Raw genomic sequence first — 17,763 nt, 5'->3', positions numbered from 1 at the left:
AGGCTGTATTTGAAAAAGTGCTTAAGGACTCCTATCATAAATAAAGACTGCTCCAGTGGGCACTGACAGTTGAAGATGACAGCTGTCACTCAGCAGAGATCAAATACCTAACAACAGGCAGCGGTACAGCAGCCAAACAAGTGGCAGCCTTCACTACATGGTGGTATCTCGCTGTCTCCTCCCACATCAGTACAAAGCCCTTTTGAGCTCCTTACAGAGGGCTATGACTTGCTCCTCTCCAGACTGGGCTGCCCAGGGCAGGGGGGGAGTCCCCGGGATCCCTGGAGGGGTTGAAGAGTCGGGCTGACCCAGCGCTGAGGGATCTGGTGGAGCTGGGAACAGTCAGGGTGAGGTCATGGTTGGGCTGGAGGAGCTTCGAGGCCCTTTCCAACCCAGATGATTCTGTGATTTTGTGATTCTGTAATTGCATTAGATTGACACTGCCAGAACTGCAGCCCATGCATGTGGCACTCCAGGCAGGTGGGCTTTATGAGTTTCTACCAAGGGACCTCAATGGCATTTGTAAGATGAAGGACATTCTTGAAGTTGTGCTAAATTGACAGCTCCTTCTAAAGCAGTCCACTCATTTTCAATAAAAAAACAGATCTGTTGAGCTTCAGGCAGTGATGTTCAATACAACCCCCTCAAGGAGCTGCGGGCCTCAGGCCACACCCAGCACCGCCCTAATCCCCACAGCAGCCTCAGCTTCAGCCTCTGCTGGACTTTGCTCTGACAAATCCTGGGAAATCAAGAGGCAGCTGAAGCCACAACCACCAGTAAAAAACCCTCCAGGTGTGGACTAGACCCCTCAGCTCCTCAAGTAAAATCCATTAAGTCTGTATCTCCCTCCTTTTAACCCCTTTTCCAGCCCCCAGCACATTTAAACACGGAAGCCTCACCCAGGCACACACAGCACGCTGCTTGTCCTCAACCCTCTGTATAAAATCACGGCAGAAAGGCCCCTGGCCCCAGTCCTACAAGCTGATATTCAGCACCCACTCACATTCCATAACCTGGATGGGCATCTCAATCAGGTTCTTCCCCACATCAACATCGTCACCGTCTGTTCCCACTTTTCCAGACCACCTGGATCTGAAAGTCATTTTTGCAGGGACATTACTAACCTGGTGTGTCACAGAGTCAACAAGAGTCAGAAAGTGGCTCCAAGTGGCTTCAGCCTATTGCAAACACTTTCTGGCAAAGCCTCCCCCAGAAATAACAGACACAAGCACAAGGAAGGCTCTTGTGTTAAGATTTAATAGTAATAATAATAATAATAATAATAATAACAACAACATTTCAAAAACAATGAGTGCATTGTACACAAGATCTGGTATTCAGTGCTTTTATTGACCGTTTGCTCTGTGAGTGTTGGTGTACTGAAGACCTGGAGAGTGGTAAGTGGATAAAAAACCCAGTTGGGACATTTCTCCAAGAAGGGCAGGAGGGAGGGGGCAGCAGGAGGTTCAGAATCGAACAAACGTGGCATCAATCTGCCGGACGGTGGGGAGCGCCAGCATGATTTTGCGCCGGTACTGGGGATCCTTCTGCAAGGGGTTTCGCTCCAGATATACAGTTTCCAAGTTCTTCACTCCTTTCAGCTCATCCAGGTCGCTCCAGCTCTCAACAAGATTATCATTCATCTGCAGAGCACATACAGACACACTCACACACAAACAGATGCTTCCAGGCTATGCCTGGTTAGCCAGGACCCAGTCAGGCCAGGTGAAGCCACAGCAACCTGCCCAGGAGGCTCAGGAGTCCCCAGGGGCAGTGATGTTGTGCAGTCCCCGTGCACACACAGACCACCCTGCCTACACCATCCTTCTCCTCTGGAACCTCCCAGATGTGCTTTCCCATCCCACACTCCAGGCCTCGCTCACCATGGCCAACCACGCTGTGCTGGGGGGCTGCTCAAGTGCTCCACATCCCCCAGACAGTGAATCCAGTCCAACCAGTCTGCTGGGGAAGAGCCAGCAAGACATAGACACTCTCTTGGTAGTGTCCCAGCCTGTACACAACTCAGTAAAGGGATGGAAATCTTTACATGAAGATTTTCTTCCACTGTGACCTTTGTCTTTCATGACTTCCCCGGAATCATTAAAAAAAGGTCCCAAGCTTTTTCCTCTCCCCTTTACATCACTTCAGCACAAAAACTGCTTCTGCACTCTGGAGAAAGCAGCGAGCTCTGTGGCTCAGGTTCTCCCCCTGGCAGCTCCAGTGCTGCCTTGCTGCGGGCACTGCAGAGGAACTCCGGAGCCCCAGGATGAACACTGCACTGCCTGGCAAGGGAGCAAAGTGTGCTCTGGCCAGACGCTGCCCAACCCAGACACTGCAGCCACCCTCTGCTTTTGGATACAGAGGCAGTCACTACAGCAATACCACCTTTATGTAAAAAATAAATCAATGGATCGGCTCTGCCCCCCTCAACAACTATCCCCCCTCACACTGGGCACCCACAGTAAATGGGAACCTTTGTGCACACTGTTTGCTGAGCAGTGGACTTGCAGATCTATTTTTTCCAGCTAGTTCAGTGAAAGAAAACCGCTTCACCTCTGGGACTGCCAGTGTTCCAGCTAAAGATGGTTTTGTAGCTAAGCCCCTGGACTAAGAATCAGAAAAAAACCTCCTAGCTCCTTCATTCTGCTCCAGCTCATCGCAACATCCTTGCAGCCAAGTCACTGGACCTTTGGATGTCCCAGTCCCCCCACCAGGGAGGTGGTGCTGGGAAGCTGTTAGAAGATTCCCACAGTATCTAGGATTTAAAATTCTGCTTCCTTAAGGTGTTAAAGGACTTTGTTATGTGGCTTCAACTCTACAGTCAGTGACAAATATAAACAAGTAGATGCAGCAAAGAAAATTCTGCCCTGCTCTTTATCAAAAAGTACACGATCTTAGTTTTAAAAACAGTGTTAAAGCAGAAAAAAGCCAGGAAGTTATTTTCCAGGTTCAGCTAACAGATCCTGGACAATGCTCTGCTTTGTCAAAGGACTCTAAATGCACTAGTGTTGTTGCAAAGGAAGTTCAGTGAGGTTAGGATCTTCTGTGAAACAAGTGGAAACAGCTGTGCAATGCTGCCTTCTGCAAGCAGAGCAACAGCAAAGAGGAAGACTGGAGGAAATTGAAAAGGGTTGTGACAGGTCCCATGCCAGCCACACTGCACTGTCTTATTTTTACGGCCCCAAAGACGTCATGTTAAACGGGCTTCTCAGCTTCTGTTATTTAAAGAGTTCCTTACAGAACCAGCATGGCCAGGTAACATCAGTAGCCACCTGCTAAGCCACACTGTAAGATGAGGAAAACAGTCCAAGTATCCTGAACTCCAGGCTCTAGCTTGGTTTCATATGCAGCTGCTTTTCACTCCTTTTATCTCAGCCTCTGCCCAAGAGTTTAAATAACTGAACTTAAAATGACAGACATTAAGCAGCACAACTCTTCTTCTCAGCCATGACATGCAGAAATTCTACAAGAGCTAAAGCACATGCCAACTCACAAACATGTGCTGCTTTTTCCCCCAAACCTGAGCAGATTTGTACACAGCTCCCAAATACAGCAGGGTACTGATGTTTCAGGAGGGGGTGTCTCTGCATATTTCCTGATCAGACTTATGAATGACAAAGGGCTTTGCTATTTAGGGTGCCAGAAAGAAACAGAAGTGACCCTAAACAGTTATTATTTACCTCACAGGAATGGAAGTAAACCACATGATGGCTTTTGTTTTCTTCATATTTGTAAGGACATGAACATATTGACTCTGCTCTAAACAGGTACTGTGCTCTGGTGCAGTGGTGAGACAGTATCAGCTTCCCCCATTACACTGTCATGCTCACTTAAAGAAGGCGGAGATCTGCAAAAATAGGGTGCAGTAGGGCTGTTTCATAACCATCACAAGCATGAAGGCAGGGCCTATTTCCTCGCTAGAGACAGGCTTGTTACCAGTAAGCAAAGCCCTACAAAGAATATTTTATGCTCATCTGTTTCCTTAGAGGGAAATCATCATACTCTATAAATGCAGACTGTCAAGATCTTAAAGCTGGTCACCAGAACAAGAGGTTACTCCAAGACACACATGTTCCCCACCCTCCCACTGCTCCCCATCAGCAGGGATTCCCTCGCCGCCGTACAGACATTTCAAGGAACAGCTCCAGCCTGCTCTTACCCAGAATTCCTGCAGCTCTGTTAGGTGACTGATATTTTCAATCTTCTTGATTCTGTTGGATGCAATGTCCAGCATTGTGAGTTTGTTCTAGACAAGCAAACACAAAAGCATTAGACCAGGTTTCCTTTCATCTTCTCGGTCCCACTTTTTTCAGTTTGGAAACTGTCAGAAACAAAGATGCATTACTGCCAGCTGCTTATAAGCAGTGCAAGAACTCTCACTGCCTAAATATAGTAAGGAAAACTGTTTTTACTTAAGCTAGGTTACTCACCTCCCAGAAGCCATGTGACAAAAATAAAAGCAATTACTGCCCGGGTGGCAACTGCCAGCCAAGGGCTCCTAAAAAGTGAGATTTCCTCATAGTACATTAAGAGGAGGAATCTATTAAAAATCAGATCAGAAGTGCCCCCCTCAAGCAGCAAACTTTCTGCAGCAGAAAACCCAACAGTTTTAGATAAAGGGGTTTTTCTGCCTTGCAGACAGCCATCTAAGTTCCAGATTGTCTCTGCTCTCTGATAATGCCATCTACTGTTGGGTGAGAACAAAAATGCTGCAGGCTTCTGTGAAATCAATCCTCCCCAGAAATGCAGAAATGTACACTGACATGAAGGCAAGCCACATGCCACAGCTTTCTCTCACTCCCAGCTCCAGTTGTTGTCCTACTGAAAAGAACTCTTGATTATCTACAAACTACTGTCTGAAAAGCTGGAGCAGAGACAGCCAGCTGTGGCCATCAGGCTTTCCACTGCTGAAGACCAGGCAGGCTGCTGTATTTGTGTATCAGCTTGTGCTTCCCCTTCCCAGGTCTTGAAAAAAAAGAGTTCTACTCCAGAAGACCTGGAGGAGCTTCACCCATGCCAGATATTTTAATGTAACAAGTGCTTGAATCTTTGTGGTCTTTTCAAGATACTCAGGCCCCCGGGCATGTAACTGGAGAAGCTGAGGAACAAAAACTTCCAGAAAAGCACAGCCACTAAGAGGAGCACCTTAGTGCAACAGTTCTGTCACACAGTTAGCTAGAGCCCGCTCACATTGTTCTCCAGTCCCTCGATGACTTCGATGCCATTGTGGCTGAGGTACAACTCACGCAAATTCACCAAGCTCTGCAGCCCCTCAATCTTGGTCAGACGGTTATTCTGAAAGGGAAACAGCAGTTTAAGCCCACTCTAAACAAGCATTTCTCTGAAGTATGGATGGGAAAGGAAACAGTCTGTGTGGGTCCACGCTGATCTCATGAGCTCAGCAAGTCTGATCTCTGTACCACTGAGGCACAATAAAGTTCCTGGTAGCCAAAGTCTCTAAGTTTAGAATCATCAGACTGAGCTTCCCAACCAAAGTTGTAGCCTGAAAGTTTTCCACTTGGTGTCTTTAGAAGCAATAGGTCTACATATTAATAGCATTCATTTTAAAGCTCTTTTCAACAGAATGGTCAAAACGGAAATTACAACACTTCAATCCCAGTACACTCTGCTGTATATAATTCTGCACAGCTTGTAGAACTACAGAATAATGATGCATATGGGTACTACAACAGGTAGTGAGTATGCCTTTCTTACCAACAGCTGTAAGATATTACAATGCACTAGTACTGTCTTATGAATGAGGAGACTCAATGAAATAAATTAGCTGAGTATCCTTTACTCCACCTTTTAAAAAGGAAGAAACCTTCCATAAGTGCATTAAGGACAGTTTTCATTTAGCACAGGCTTGTTCACATTTCTTCCTTCTGCACGAAGAAGGCAGCGACACTGAGCCACTGCCATTATAATGACTTCCCTGGCATAACTCATTTGATGTTATTGTAATATATTAGGAAAGAGTATTTCAGGAAGAAAATGGGAGATAAAATTAATTTCCTGTTCTCTCTTCCATAAAAATCAAACATTTTTTTAATCATTTTATCAGTGTCTGTCAATCTCACTTAGTATGAAAGTATGAGAAAAGAAAGCAGAGAGAATATCACACTTTCTTCCAGTACGGGAGTACAACTCACACTGAGGACCTGCTGATTCAGAACACCTTATAAATTACAAGGTGGTTCATGTAACTGAGGCTGTTCAGAATGTAAGAGTACAAAGTAGAATCAATACCTGTATACTGAGCACAGTCAAGTTTGTCAGTGCATCCAAATTCTGGAGCTTTGTGATTTTATTCTTTCCAAGGAACAGACTGTCAAGATTAGCCAAGGTGTCAATATTTTCAATTGCCTGCAAGATGACCAAAGGAGACGGTGTTACTGCTGTGATGCAAAACTCCAACCTGTAGATGTGGCTGGCATTTTCCTGCCTTGACTCGTGGAGCTGCGCTCCTGAGAAACAAGTCTATCAATTCCACACACAATGTGTGCTCAAGGTAGGGCCTCCCTGGTGACCCAAGAGCAGGGCTTTGTGCAGTGAGTCATCTCAGCCCGTGGGACAGCTGGCTTGTGGCACTACTATTTGCTGATTTTCCACAAGGGTCTCATTGCTTTGTCCCAGTTGTTGCCTCCACTGTCCAGGCAGGACGAACAGAGAATAAAAAGGCTCACGGAGCACTGGAAGTGACATTCCCTGGGCGATGAGGTGTATTCCAGGGCAGGATATCTTCATGATGCAAGAAAAATCTGTCACTAGTGAATGGAAAGAGAATCTGGGAGGAGAAAATAAAATTTGCAAATTTAGTCCTGACCATCAGTGACTGCATAAACCAGAGGCAAGCTGTTTAGCTTCTCTGCATAACAGTTTCTCTGTCCTAAGCAAGGTTAAATGTCTCATGGGTGTATGTGTTAAGGTATTTAACTACTGGCTATATATTCACACTGCTGGCAGAACATACACATACCAATTTAAGTGATGTACATGTTTTAAATATACATGCTACTGGCAGAACATACACACTACACTAGCTAAGTCCTGAGCTCAGCCTTCAGTGAGAAAAAATAAGGATCTCTGTGAGGCATCAAGAACCACCGTGTTCTTTATTTACGAAGGATGAAGCACCAGAACACATGAACAGAAGAGAGGGCAAGAAAAGGGAAAAAGGGTGGGATAAAGACTCTTGTAAACAGAAGGAAATAAAACACAATGTTTTCTTGGAGAGGAAAGACTCTTAATTCAAAAAAAGGTGCTGTTACAAGAGAAAAAATTTTAAAAAATAGACTTCAGCTCACAGAAGAACAGTAACATAGGTACACACACAGCTGTACATCTGTGCTCAAGCACCCTGTGCCACCTCAGCTCTTCCACATCCTTCTTGCCTGGCAGAGTTTCAGAGACCAGCAGTGCTGGTGAGACAGGACCCTGAGTCCTGGCACCAATATGTGTGTGTGTGTGTTTGTGTGTGTGTGTCCATGTTCATCTGCATGTGTATAAACGAAGGAAGATGAACACACACACACACAATTAATTTATATACACTCTGGAAAGGAAAGAAGCTTTTCAACCTCTATCCCCCAATTGCCCACAGATTCAACATAAGGTGTTTATCAGCTCAGATTTGGATTCACCCTCCTTCTAGCCTGTGGACTTCCCCCTATTTTGACCTTGCAAGAAAATGATAGATCTGTTGCTCATTGGTAGCTTCCCCAGCCCTGAGGAGGAAATACTTGGGACTCTGAGGATACTGAGAAGAAACAGGGAAAAAAAAAGCTACTTAAAGCTATAAAAGCACCATACTTAAGTGAGAGCATGGAACAGATGGACATGAGGGGGAAAAAAAACCTAATGAACAAATAAAGAAGAGCTTGCCTCAGTCCAATTTTGGAAAAAAACATGAAATGTAAGCTCAAGCCTAAAGTTCTGCTTCCTCACCATTCATACAAAAGGATCAGAACTACAAGCACTCAGTCATGACGGACTCCAGAGTAGTGCACTCTGGAGGGTCAGCGTGCAGCAAAGGGACTAAGACAGCATTACTGCGGACAATTTAATGCCCAGGGGATGAGTGTATGAGGCACCTCAGAGTCAAGAATGCTGCCTGGACAGACAGTCCATAGGCCTTCACCCTGAAGGGTTACAGACATGCCCACCTGTAAAGCACAGAGCTAGGCCACTCCACCAACAGAAAACTATCAGAAGGGTTCTAGGTGCCCCCAAATGACATGAGATGTATTTCTTCATGCCTAGCCTAGGCACAAGTTACTTACTCCAGTAAAGCAATCAGAAGTATACAGCAGTGCTGTTTGAAGAAGCCAGAATAGAATTAACAGATAAACAGGAAAAAAGCTAAAAATAAAGTCATTTAAGAAGCTTGTGTTCCTGTACAGTGATAACTTCAGGGGTTTTTGTTGTTAATATGCTCAGGCTCAACACTGAGCAAACACACATAAAATAAATCTGACCTAATTGTTTAAAAGATATAGATAGATACATATAAAGATACATAAGATAGATACAAAGACATAAAGGTTCAACAACATTGGTGGCAATCTTAAGTATCAATTCAGAAATCTAGCCGGAATTTTTTTTTTCCAGAAGGTAATGATGCTTAGATATGGAATACAGTACAGTTTTGCTTAACCCAGCTTTTGAAATGTAAGGATCAGTGTATTTAGCAACTCCAAGGTTCCTAATCACTCATCTGATCTGGCTGATGTTGTCACACTCTAGATTTATTCCCCTAAGCAATCTAATTTCCAAAGTAGACATTTCTCTGGATCGAAAAGAATTCTGTCTAGTTTAGCTTTAGGAGCAAAATAAAATTTTTCCAGTTCATAAAAGCAGCACACATTTCTGCCTTAAAAGGCTGTTCATAATAGCTGAAGTTTCCTTCTGTTCTAAAAAGAGAAGTATGCTTCCACAAGGCTTGAAATACAGAGGACAAACAGGTTTTTTCCTAATTTGCTCTTTCAGCATAACAAGTAATTTTTCAGAGATTGTAAACGGGGAGTGCCAACTTAGTTTTCAGACTGAAATGCACTCATCTGTTTTAACTATTTTCTAAAGCATATATAATTGAAAAAGCTTCTAAAAAATTAATAGTTTACTTGGCATGTTGCAAGTCTTTTGTGTCATCTGTTTCACCAGTTCTCTTGCAAACTGCATAAAATGCAGCAAAGCATATCTTAAGGACAGGACTATTCAGAACTGCTTCCCTTTCACTGGCACAGATTTAAAATCACCTAAATTGAAAAAGTCACAAACTGCACAATAAAAAAAAGTAATCAACAGTACCAGGTTTTTGAGGCATTTTGAGCAAAGCCTCAAGAAAATCTTTTTCCTGAGTGAGACTGAGCAGGTTATCAATTACACAAACAAATCAAACCAGAGTTAAATTTGCACTCAACAGGTTTTATCGACACAGTGCCAGCCTCTAGGAAGGTAAGAGAAAACAGTAATTGCTAGTTTTGATAGGCATGACTCTCTAGCAGGAGAAAACCGTCATCTGGAAAAGGGGATGCATGAGTTCAAGAGAGAAATTAATAAATTCAGTAATTTAGTAGCCAGGCTACTACATGCATACAGAATTAAAAGATCCAGCATGCGCAGCAATAAGCAATTACACATTAAATGACTGGAACAATAAGAACAACAAAATTGCAAGTAAATACAATGAAGTACACTTTCAGGAAAGGCTAATTCCAAGCTGAAGAGAGAGTTGGAGAGCTCAAAACTCTCCCACAGATATCTTGTAGAATAAGCCTACCCGAATTCGATTGGATCCCAACTCCAACATCTGTAGCATCTGCAAGTTGCTCAAGTTCTCAATTTTGCTGATCTTGTTGTTGACAAGGAAGAGTTTTTTTAGTTGGGTAAGCCGATCTAGTCCTTCAATGTGTCGCAGAACATTAAAGGAGATGTCCAGGATCCTGAAGTAAAACAAAACAAAGGTGTCTTCAGTCCATCAGGCACGGATGATTCTGGAAAAGGCACTTGTAAATTGGTGGGGAATCTCACTATCTGCAGAGATCAAGCACTTTGCTAGGCCTGGAAGCTAGAGTCAGAAGTGTTATTTCTTTTTATCAGGAATGACAACAAACATTACAGTGTGTCAGGGGAAAAAAAAACCTAAAAAACGTCGTCACATGCAGAAGAGTCATCATTTCACACAGCCACAGAGCTGCCACTGTGGGAGAAAGCCCATCTCCATTACTGTATATTCCCTGGGAAAGGGATGTGCCTACAAGATCTGCCTCTGACAGGAAAATGCCAAGGCCTCCCATAAGCATGAAGCAGTTATGGCTGTGGGAAGTAGGTCAGCCCTCCTCGCCCCAGTGGGAAGAGTTTTGTAATGCATCTCCAGAGTGATCACAGACAAGCGCCAGAAACTGGGAAGAGCACTTCTCCTTCCCTAACACCCTGCAAAAAAAGTCCTAATCTCACCTGAAATCTCTTGTCATTTTTTGCAGGAATAAAACCCTCTTATATGGAGCTCTCACTGCCAAGAGCGAGGGGTGCCTGAACACTTCCACACCTGCACCTGTCATTCTTGCTGCCTTCTACAGCACACATCTCATTTCCAGCTGGCTGTCCCTGATGAGCTTCAGTATAATGAAAGTAATTTACTGGGTAGGTAAACTATCAATGGAGAACGGACGTTACCCTTCACAGAGCATGCGAATGAGTCATGAGAAAGGCCTGGGTGCTAAATACTGATGTACAACATGAGTAACTCAGTGAGTGGCAGACCACCCTCAACCTAATTCTGCTTTTTCCCCTGGACTCACTCAAGTTCCACCAGAGATTCCAAGTTCTCGATCTTCCGAATTTGATTGTCATAGAGATCCAGTTCCCGCAAGGTCTGCAATTGCTCCAGGTTCTCAATGCGCTTAATCAAATTCTGACGGAGACATAGAGTCTAATAGTTGGGGAAAAGTTTAAAAACAAACAGGGAAATGGATATGAATGACAGCATGTAATGCCTTTTGGCATACAGACAATAAGGCTGGGGGTTTTTTTCCTCATTAAGTTTTGTTGGGTTTTTGTTTGGGTTTTTTGTTTGTTTGATTTTTGTGCTTTTTAAAAAATATAATCTTCTTGTTTTATTCCTACTCTACAGAAGGCAAATTTTTAAACACAAAGATAGTCAGACACTGTAATAGCAGCCCAGAAAGGCTATGTAATCTCCATTCTTGGAAATACTCAAGAGCTTGACTGGAGAAGGCATTAAGCAACACGTTCTAACTGGACCTGCTTTGAGTAGGGATTTACAAGAGACCTCCAGAGGTCCTTTCCAATCTACATTATTTTATGTTAAGCCTGCTGTGCAAGTACAGAATGGATCTCTCAGGATGAGCCCTGATGCACTCTCATCCACTTCCAAAAACAACTTGTAAAACTCCAGGATTTGTATTACTACTTGAAAAATAGGTAAATGCTACCTCCTTCAGTTAAACATGAACTCATTAGGATCTCAGACAAAAAGAGACTCCTGTATCTGTCCTCTTATAGGTTAGATATGCAAAATCTCCAGTTCCAAGAGGCATTCCCTAGTCCTTAGGACTGTTACCTTCACTTTCTTGAGCACCTCAAATCCTTCAATCTTCCCGATTCGGAAATGATTCAAGTCAACATCCTGAAAGAAAAATGGAGGAATTCAGCAGTTGTTTCAACACACTCTTCAAAGACCAACCTTGTACTTGGTTCTAAGGAAAATTATAGTCTTACAAAATATGTAGCTCATTAAAACTTCCCTTCAAAGAGCTTGTGAAAATTGAACTGGTACATGATCTTACCAGCACAGGTGAAGCATGTGGCCTAAGCTTGTCAGCTGCAAACACAGTATCTGCAAAATGGCAACAGCCCTTTTCTGAGTCTGAGCATTGTTTTGCCAAAATTAGAAATCTTTTGCAGTAAATTCTGAATTTACAGAAATTGTGCTGTCTAGAATGAATAAAGTGTTGCATAAATTTACCCACTTTTCTAGGACTTAACTGGAACACAGCTTACTATTTCCAGTTCAAGGACTAAGATGAACAGAAACCATTGACGGTTCAAATAATCTGCTGGTTCTGTGAACATTAACTCTGCACTGGCAATGAGCTGATGCACTTCACATCTGTACTGTCCAGCTCCAGATGTTCCAGTTTTGCAGGTCAGTCAAAGAGAAACAGAGCACCTCACCACCCAAGCTCAAAAACTCTCCAGCTAACAGGCTCATGAGGCTGTCAATGCCAAGGCACGAGGCTGGTTAAGTAGCTGTGTCAGTTACAAATCATGGGTCTAACAGCAGCGATCAGTTCATTAAAGATATTCTCATAAAAAGTCATAGCCCGTCAATAATGCTGGCAGCATAGCTTCACTTTCAGTGCCTCCATGATTAATTTAAAATTCTAAATTAGTACCAAAATGTTTCAGCTACTGAACAAGAACAAAACATCCCTACTTCTAGTCTAAAGGCTCTGAATCAATTCTGGGGAAGATCACGGTAGCCAGCGCTTCCAGAAGAATCAGATCTTTTAACCAGGTTTCAATACTTGCCTTTGCCTCCCTTTTTCTCCCACTATATAAAGCCCATAAGGACAAAAATGTGCCTTTACCTCAGCTTCTGGGTCCAGGCTAATTGTCTCCATGTCCACTGGTGTCTCTGCTTCTGCTGCAGGAGAAGCAAATACATTATAAACTTCTGCTACCTGGTAGCTATAGGCAAGGTAACAGTGGCTAACATCTGGAGAGACAAAGGGAGCAAATGCTCCTCAGAAGAACAAACACAGGAGATGCACAGTTCAGATAATCTGCTGCATTATACCTAGACCTCACCTATCTGGCTTTCATTGTGACAGGTAGTTGTGGGAAAAAAGCTTTCTTAACAACAGAATTTCATGCCGAGATGCAAAAGACAGAAAGAACAGCACTTTCCATGGCCTGCCTGTGTGGCTGCTGAATAATGCTGTCTTAAGATTGATCTGAGGAGGATTCCTTTTCTTTACACTTAGGGTTATCATCTCTACATCATTCAAAGTGTCTGTGCTCCTGACAACCTAATACAACATCGCCAAGAAGGAATCTAAACTGTCTAGCAATAGTGTCAGGCATGACCAAGTATCTTGGCAATCCCACCCTTCAGCTTGTCTTTCATAAACACTGCCAGTTTATGTCAATGTTGTGTACACTTTTGCATGGATCTCCCTTCTTTTGTTTGACTGAACTCACTAATATGCTAGAAACATTGTTTATCACGCTGCATAGATTTTTCTTGGGAAATGCCTTTACAGCCCTGGAAGACAGCCCAACATTTGCTGTGTTTCTATCACAGCACAAGAGGGAGTGAAGTTTACTGGATACATTCATGCTGAATAATTCATGACCGATTCCAATTTGTTGAAGATTGTGTGCTGGTTGCATCAATTTCCAAAGAAAGGCTAATTCAACTTTGCAAAAGTCATACAACATGCAACCCAAACCCACTTCACATGTGTAGCTTCTGTATGTACTGCCAAAAAAACCCCAAGGAACTTTACAGTCAAATCCCAAAGGCTTTGCATCAATGTCTGTATTACTGTATGCAAGCTCATTTCACCAACCCAGAAGTAATGATTATTTTTATAGCCCAGCATGGTTACAACACCCTTGTAGATGCCAAATGTCCCCAATACTTAATGAGTGTTTTTCCTTCTGATGCTTGGCATTGTAAATAGCATTGTAAGGATGAACAGTATAAGCATTACCACTTTTAATACTGCCAAACTCCAGGGTTTTGATAGCTCCACACATCACCCTTTACCTTGCTGTATGTGGGCTACTGCTCTTACCTGGGCATTGGAACAGGAAAGAGCATTAACTGAACTCAGAAGTTAGGACTGAAAAGCAATCCTCTGTCCATCATCTTTTAATATTTTTTATAGTATAAATGAGCGGGGAGCATGAATTATATTTTGGGGATGCGAAATGAGCTGGTAGGCTTTGTGACATTGAACTAACATGCGTACATGTGTCTGTCAGCATTTTAGCAGTGGAAAACTCTGAATTTTCTTATTTTTCTTCCAGATCAGAAGCACTTCAGCAGGGGAGTGGGATACCCTACTCTGCTGCTACGATGGCTGCATCTCTTTGACCTATTACTAGGGTGCAAAGGCTGCCAGCACAAAGTGCTCCAAGCCAAACAAGCACCCTAGCTGAATTCACAGCTAACAGGAACACAGCCTGAGTTTGGAACAACAGTTGAGATCACACACAAACCCAAACTATTCCCCTCATATTAAACTGTACTAGCAGTAAGATGGTGCTCATGGTGAGAAAACTTGTACTTTTGTGTCTTTAAAGTTGTCCAACAGTAAAGCCAGTCACATATTCAGTAAAAAAAAAAAAAATCTTCAGCAAAAATAAGTAAAAAAAATTCTTCAACCTTGTTTGGCTGGCATCCTTCTCTAGAAAATCACATGTTTCATCACAGCACCCATTACAGACCATTTATACACATTTGGTTTTGGTAGTGTATTAAATACACTGTTCTTGGCTCTGTCAAAGGGTAGTTCCTTATATTTTTGCCATATGGCTTTGAGTGACCAGTCCTGGCAGAGCCAGCACGGAAAATAAGCACTCAAGTCCAAAGGCGCCAAATGAAATTACGCAGGATATGTGTATCAAATTCACTGAAATAAAAGCAATTTAAAACTGAACACAGAGGCATTGGCATTTAATAAGGCCAACTCTCAAAGTTTATGTACTCTTTATAAAACACTCTCCATACTGCAGTCTGAGTGAGATGTGGATACTGGTAACACCAATAAATCATTATTGGTATGAGAATGCTGAAGTTCATTTTCTCTCAAAGAAGGGAAACAAAAATGGTTCTCGCAAATTTACAGTCCTATCAATTGTCAGCCAACATTTTATTTATGAACCAAGTGGATGTAAAACACCTAAACTGAGCCTTTTACAGTCACTTTACAAACAGAACCGCAATTTCACTTGCATGTGGCAAGTATGAAACAGTGCTTCAGTCCACAATTTTTTTAATGCATCACATTTCTCAAGGGGAACACACTGCTCTGGCAGTGAAGTTACTGAAGTGAATTTTTGTGTAACCCATGCCTGCAAGCTACACAGCTTTGCAGATGTAGGAAGAAAATATGACATTCAGGAAACCCAAATTCTGCAGTACAGAACAGTAGTTACTGAGTTATGTAAGTTCACAGTACCACAAGCATTTAAAGCAACTAAGAGCCTAACTACACTTTTTAACTGCATATGCATGAAAAATATTATAAATAGCTGAGTTATAAGCTTTCTAAACAGAGGCACTATTCCTCAGAGAATTACCTAAATGATGAATCTGAAATTTCAGCTGCTTGAGCTCTTTCTATTTATGATCTTCTGTGAAAAAATGTGGAAAACTCTTCATTTTCCTTTCAGCCGAGAAACTCAAAGCTGGCTGTGGAAACTAAAATGTTCCAAAATTATTCCTCTGCTTGGTTTTTGCACTAGAAGTTTTCTGAATCTTAACAGTTTGGAAGAAGTAACAATACAGTCATTACGTTAAATCATATCCAATGTAATTCAGCAACCAAGTCTGAATGCATTTTTCTTGCTTTCCCTGGAATAAAAAGTACGTCAATTGAAGTATTTTCTCTAATATTGTAATTCCTGGGGGAACAATGTACAAAATATAACCTCAAACACACAGCTAAATTACATCAGCTGAACAAACACTCAGTGTTACATGCATGGAAAGGAAAACTGTGACTGACTGATCTGCATGGCTGCTATTAACAATGCAGTGCTACAATTTGCGAGGTGTGCTCTTACACTTTTACAGATATCTCCACAGCATTTAATTAATAGAGGGTTTTTTTCACTACCAGCAATGATTTAAGACCTAGATAAGAGTTCATTTAGTTAGATGAGATTTAAAATTCTCATAATAATTTACTAGTTGGGAGAATACTTTTGCAAACTCTAACAGGCAAGGTTAAGATTAGGAGGGATTTGCAGTAAATGCAGTCAAAAAGGATTAATATTTGCTGCACAAGATTTGCTGTATTATTTCACTTACATTTCCGGACCAATAATAATCCCATGAACATCTCTAATAAAAGTATGCTATTACCTTTCGGGTTGTTAGCTAGCACCAAAAGCCCAAATCATATTGCCAAACAGGGTCTTCATAAATGGATCTGCTTTGGCAAATTCTATGCAAACTACTGAAATCAAACCCTTCCAACAAACACAGGCTTAAAAAAGTCAGGATTTCTACCCCATATTCTAATTAAAACAGTAGCAAAAGTTTAAAGTCAAAAGGATTCAAAATATAATTTCGGTATGTCTTAGAATTTTTAAATTAAAAAAATAAAACATACAGCTTCCTTCCATCTATCTAGAAATAGTCATCTTTGCCTTCCAAAGGAATTTGGCAGCTCTTTAGGTAAAATCTACATACACTAAAGCAGAATTATGAAAAGCCGCTTATGTCTACTTCTAATGAACTTTCTATGGAAAGATGCTGGAAGTGTTATTATGTTTCCACAAAAAAAGTATGAATAAATGTTTTGCATTTCGATACTGATTTCAGAGAGAAATGTAGATGGATAAATAAATAAAAACTCCCAAAGGTCTAGTATCAGTGGTTCCATAAAAAAAGGCAGCTTTATTTTAGCAACGATAACACTATCATTTATTTCTTTTTAAAGGAGATGGTTCTAAGGCAGATTCACATTGTTCATTAACATTGATACAACCATCACTTGTTGGCCACAAGGAACACAAAGGATTGATACACATGCCCTACCGTACACATGGGTAAGGTGACACTTCCTAACGCGATCTTTAGGTTGGAAGGTACCTGCGGAGTTCTCGCCATTCTGCTCATCCCTCAGGCTCTGCTGACTGAGGTCTGTTACTAAGCGAACCGCTTGCTTCTTCCCTTCTTCATCTCCCGACTCCTCCGATTCAATCCGCTTATCAACTGCACAAGATACATAATAGCAGAATTAGGCTATTTTCAGCAGTGGGATTGGGGGGAGAATTAGCAAGCAGATATAATAACCAGGATTCACATATACCATTACGCAGTTAGTAGAAATCCTAAGTTAACTAAGTGAAAGGTTTAGTCTTAAATAAAAGGCCTCTTACCCCTTGTTTCTATTTTGATTTTGGATGCACTTTTTCCTCCCATCACATCTTCCTAAAACCAACAATCTGGGAAGAAGACTGGAGGAAAAAGGAAATTTCTTAGATCAATGAAGTGTAATTCCAAAGATTACGGAAATGGAACTAGAACTATTACATTTTAAAAACTTTTAGGTAAAAATCAGTATCATGTACAATAGTACCAATGACACAAAGAAGTGAAGGCGTCAAAAAAAATATTAAAAGATCTCTGCAGATAAAAGCAACCCTCTCCCCATCACAACCTGCAAGATCCCTTCACCGCTTACCCAGCTACAACTCTGGTGGCCACCCTGGCCCTGGGGACCTGAAGCTCCTCACTCCTCCTCGGCCCCCCCTCAGTATTTGCTCTCGTTTCATGGGGCGACTAAGGAAAAGCAACGCCATGCCAGGGGATTTCTTTCTCATTATTTTTATTTTTCACGTCACGGTCATCTCTACAAACCCACTTCTTCCACCTCTCGTGCGTGGACGCCCAGCTAGCGGGTGGAAGACATCACGCCATGCCCCAGGTAACACACCCCCCGCCGCCCGGCCAGCCCGCCCCCGCTCCGTGCCAGCCAGGGCCCCGGTCCTCACGGG

At 42.3% G+C, this 17,763-nt stretch overlaps 1 protein-coding gene across 1 annotated transcript; it reads right to left on the bottom strand.

The window, feature by feature from the left end:
* Positions 1-1,240: 1,240 nt before the first annotated feature.
* On the bottom strand, positions 1,241-17,236 carry PPP1R7 (protein phosphatase 1 regulatory subunit 7). Its single transcript, XM_026855499.1, has 10 exons — positions 17,146-17,236; positions 16,856-16,978; positions 12,615-12,670; positions 11,585-11,650; positions 10,803-10,933; positions 9,782-9,944; positions 6,250-6,366; positions 5,191-5,295; positions 4,160-4,246; positions 1,241-1,643 (listed from the first exon to the last, which is right to left on the bottom strand). The coding sequence occupies exons 1-10, from the start codon at positions 17,186-17,188 to the stop codon at positions 1,467-1,469; spliced, it is 1,068 nt and encodes a 355-aa protein (XP_026711300.1). The 5' UTR covers positions 17,189-17,236; the 3' UTR covers positions 1,241-1,466.
* Between the last annotated feature and the right edge of the window lie 527 nt (positions 17,237-17,763).

Source organism: Athene cunicularia (assembly GCF_003259725.1).
Source record: "Athene cunicularia isolate RWA chromosome 9 unlocalized genomic scaffold, athCun1 chr9_part2, whole genome shotgun sequence".
NCBI classification, from domain to species: domain Eukaryota; kingdom Metazoa; phylum Chordata; class Aves; order Strigiformes; family Strigidae; genus Athene; species Athene cunicularia.
The sequence above is the reverse complement of the archived record's forward strand: the minus strand, read 5'-3'. Positions and strand labels throughout refer to the sequence as shown.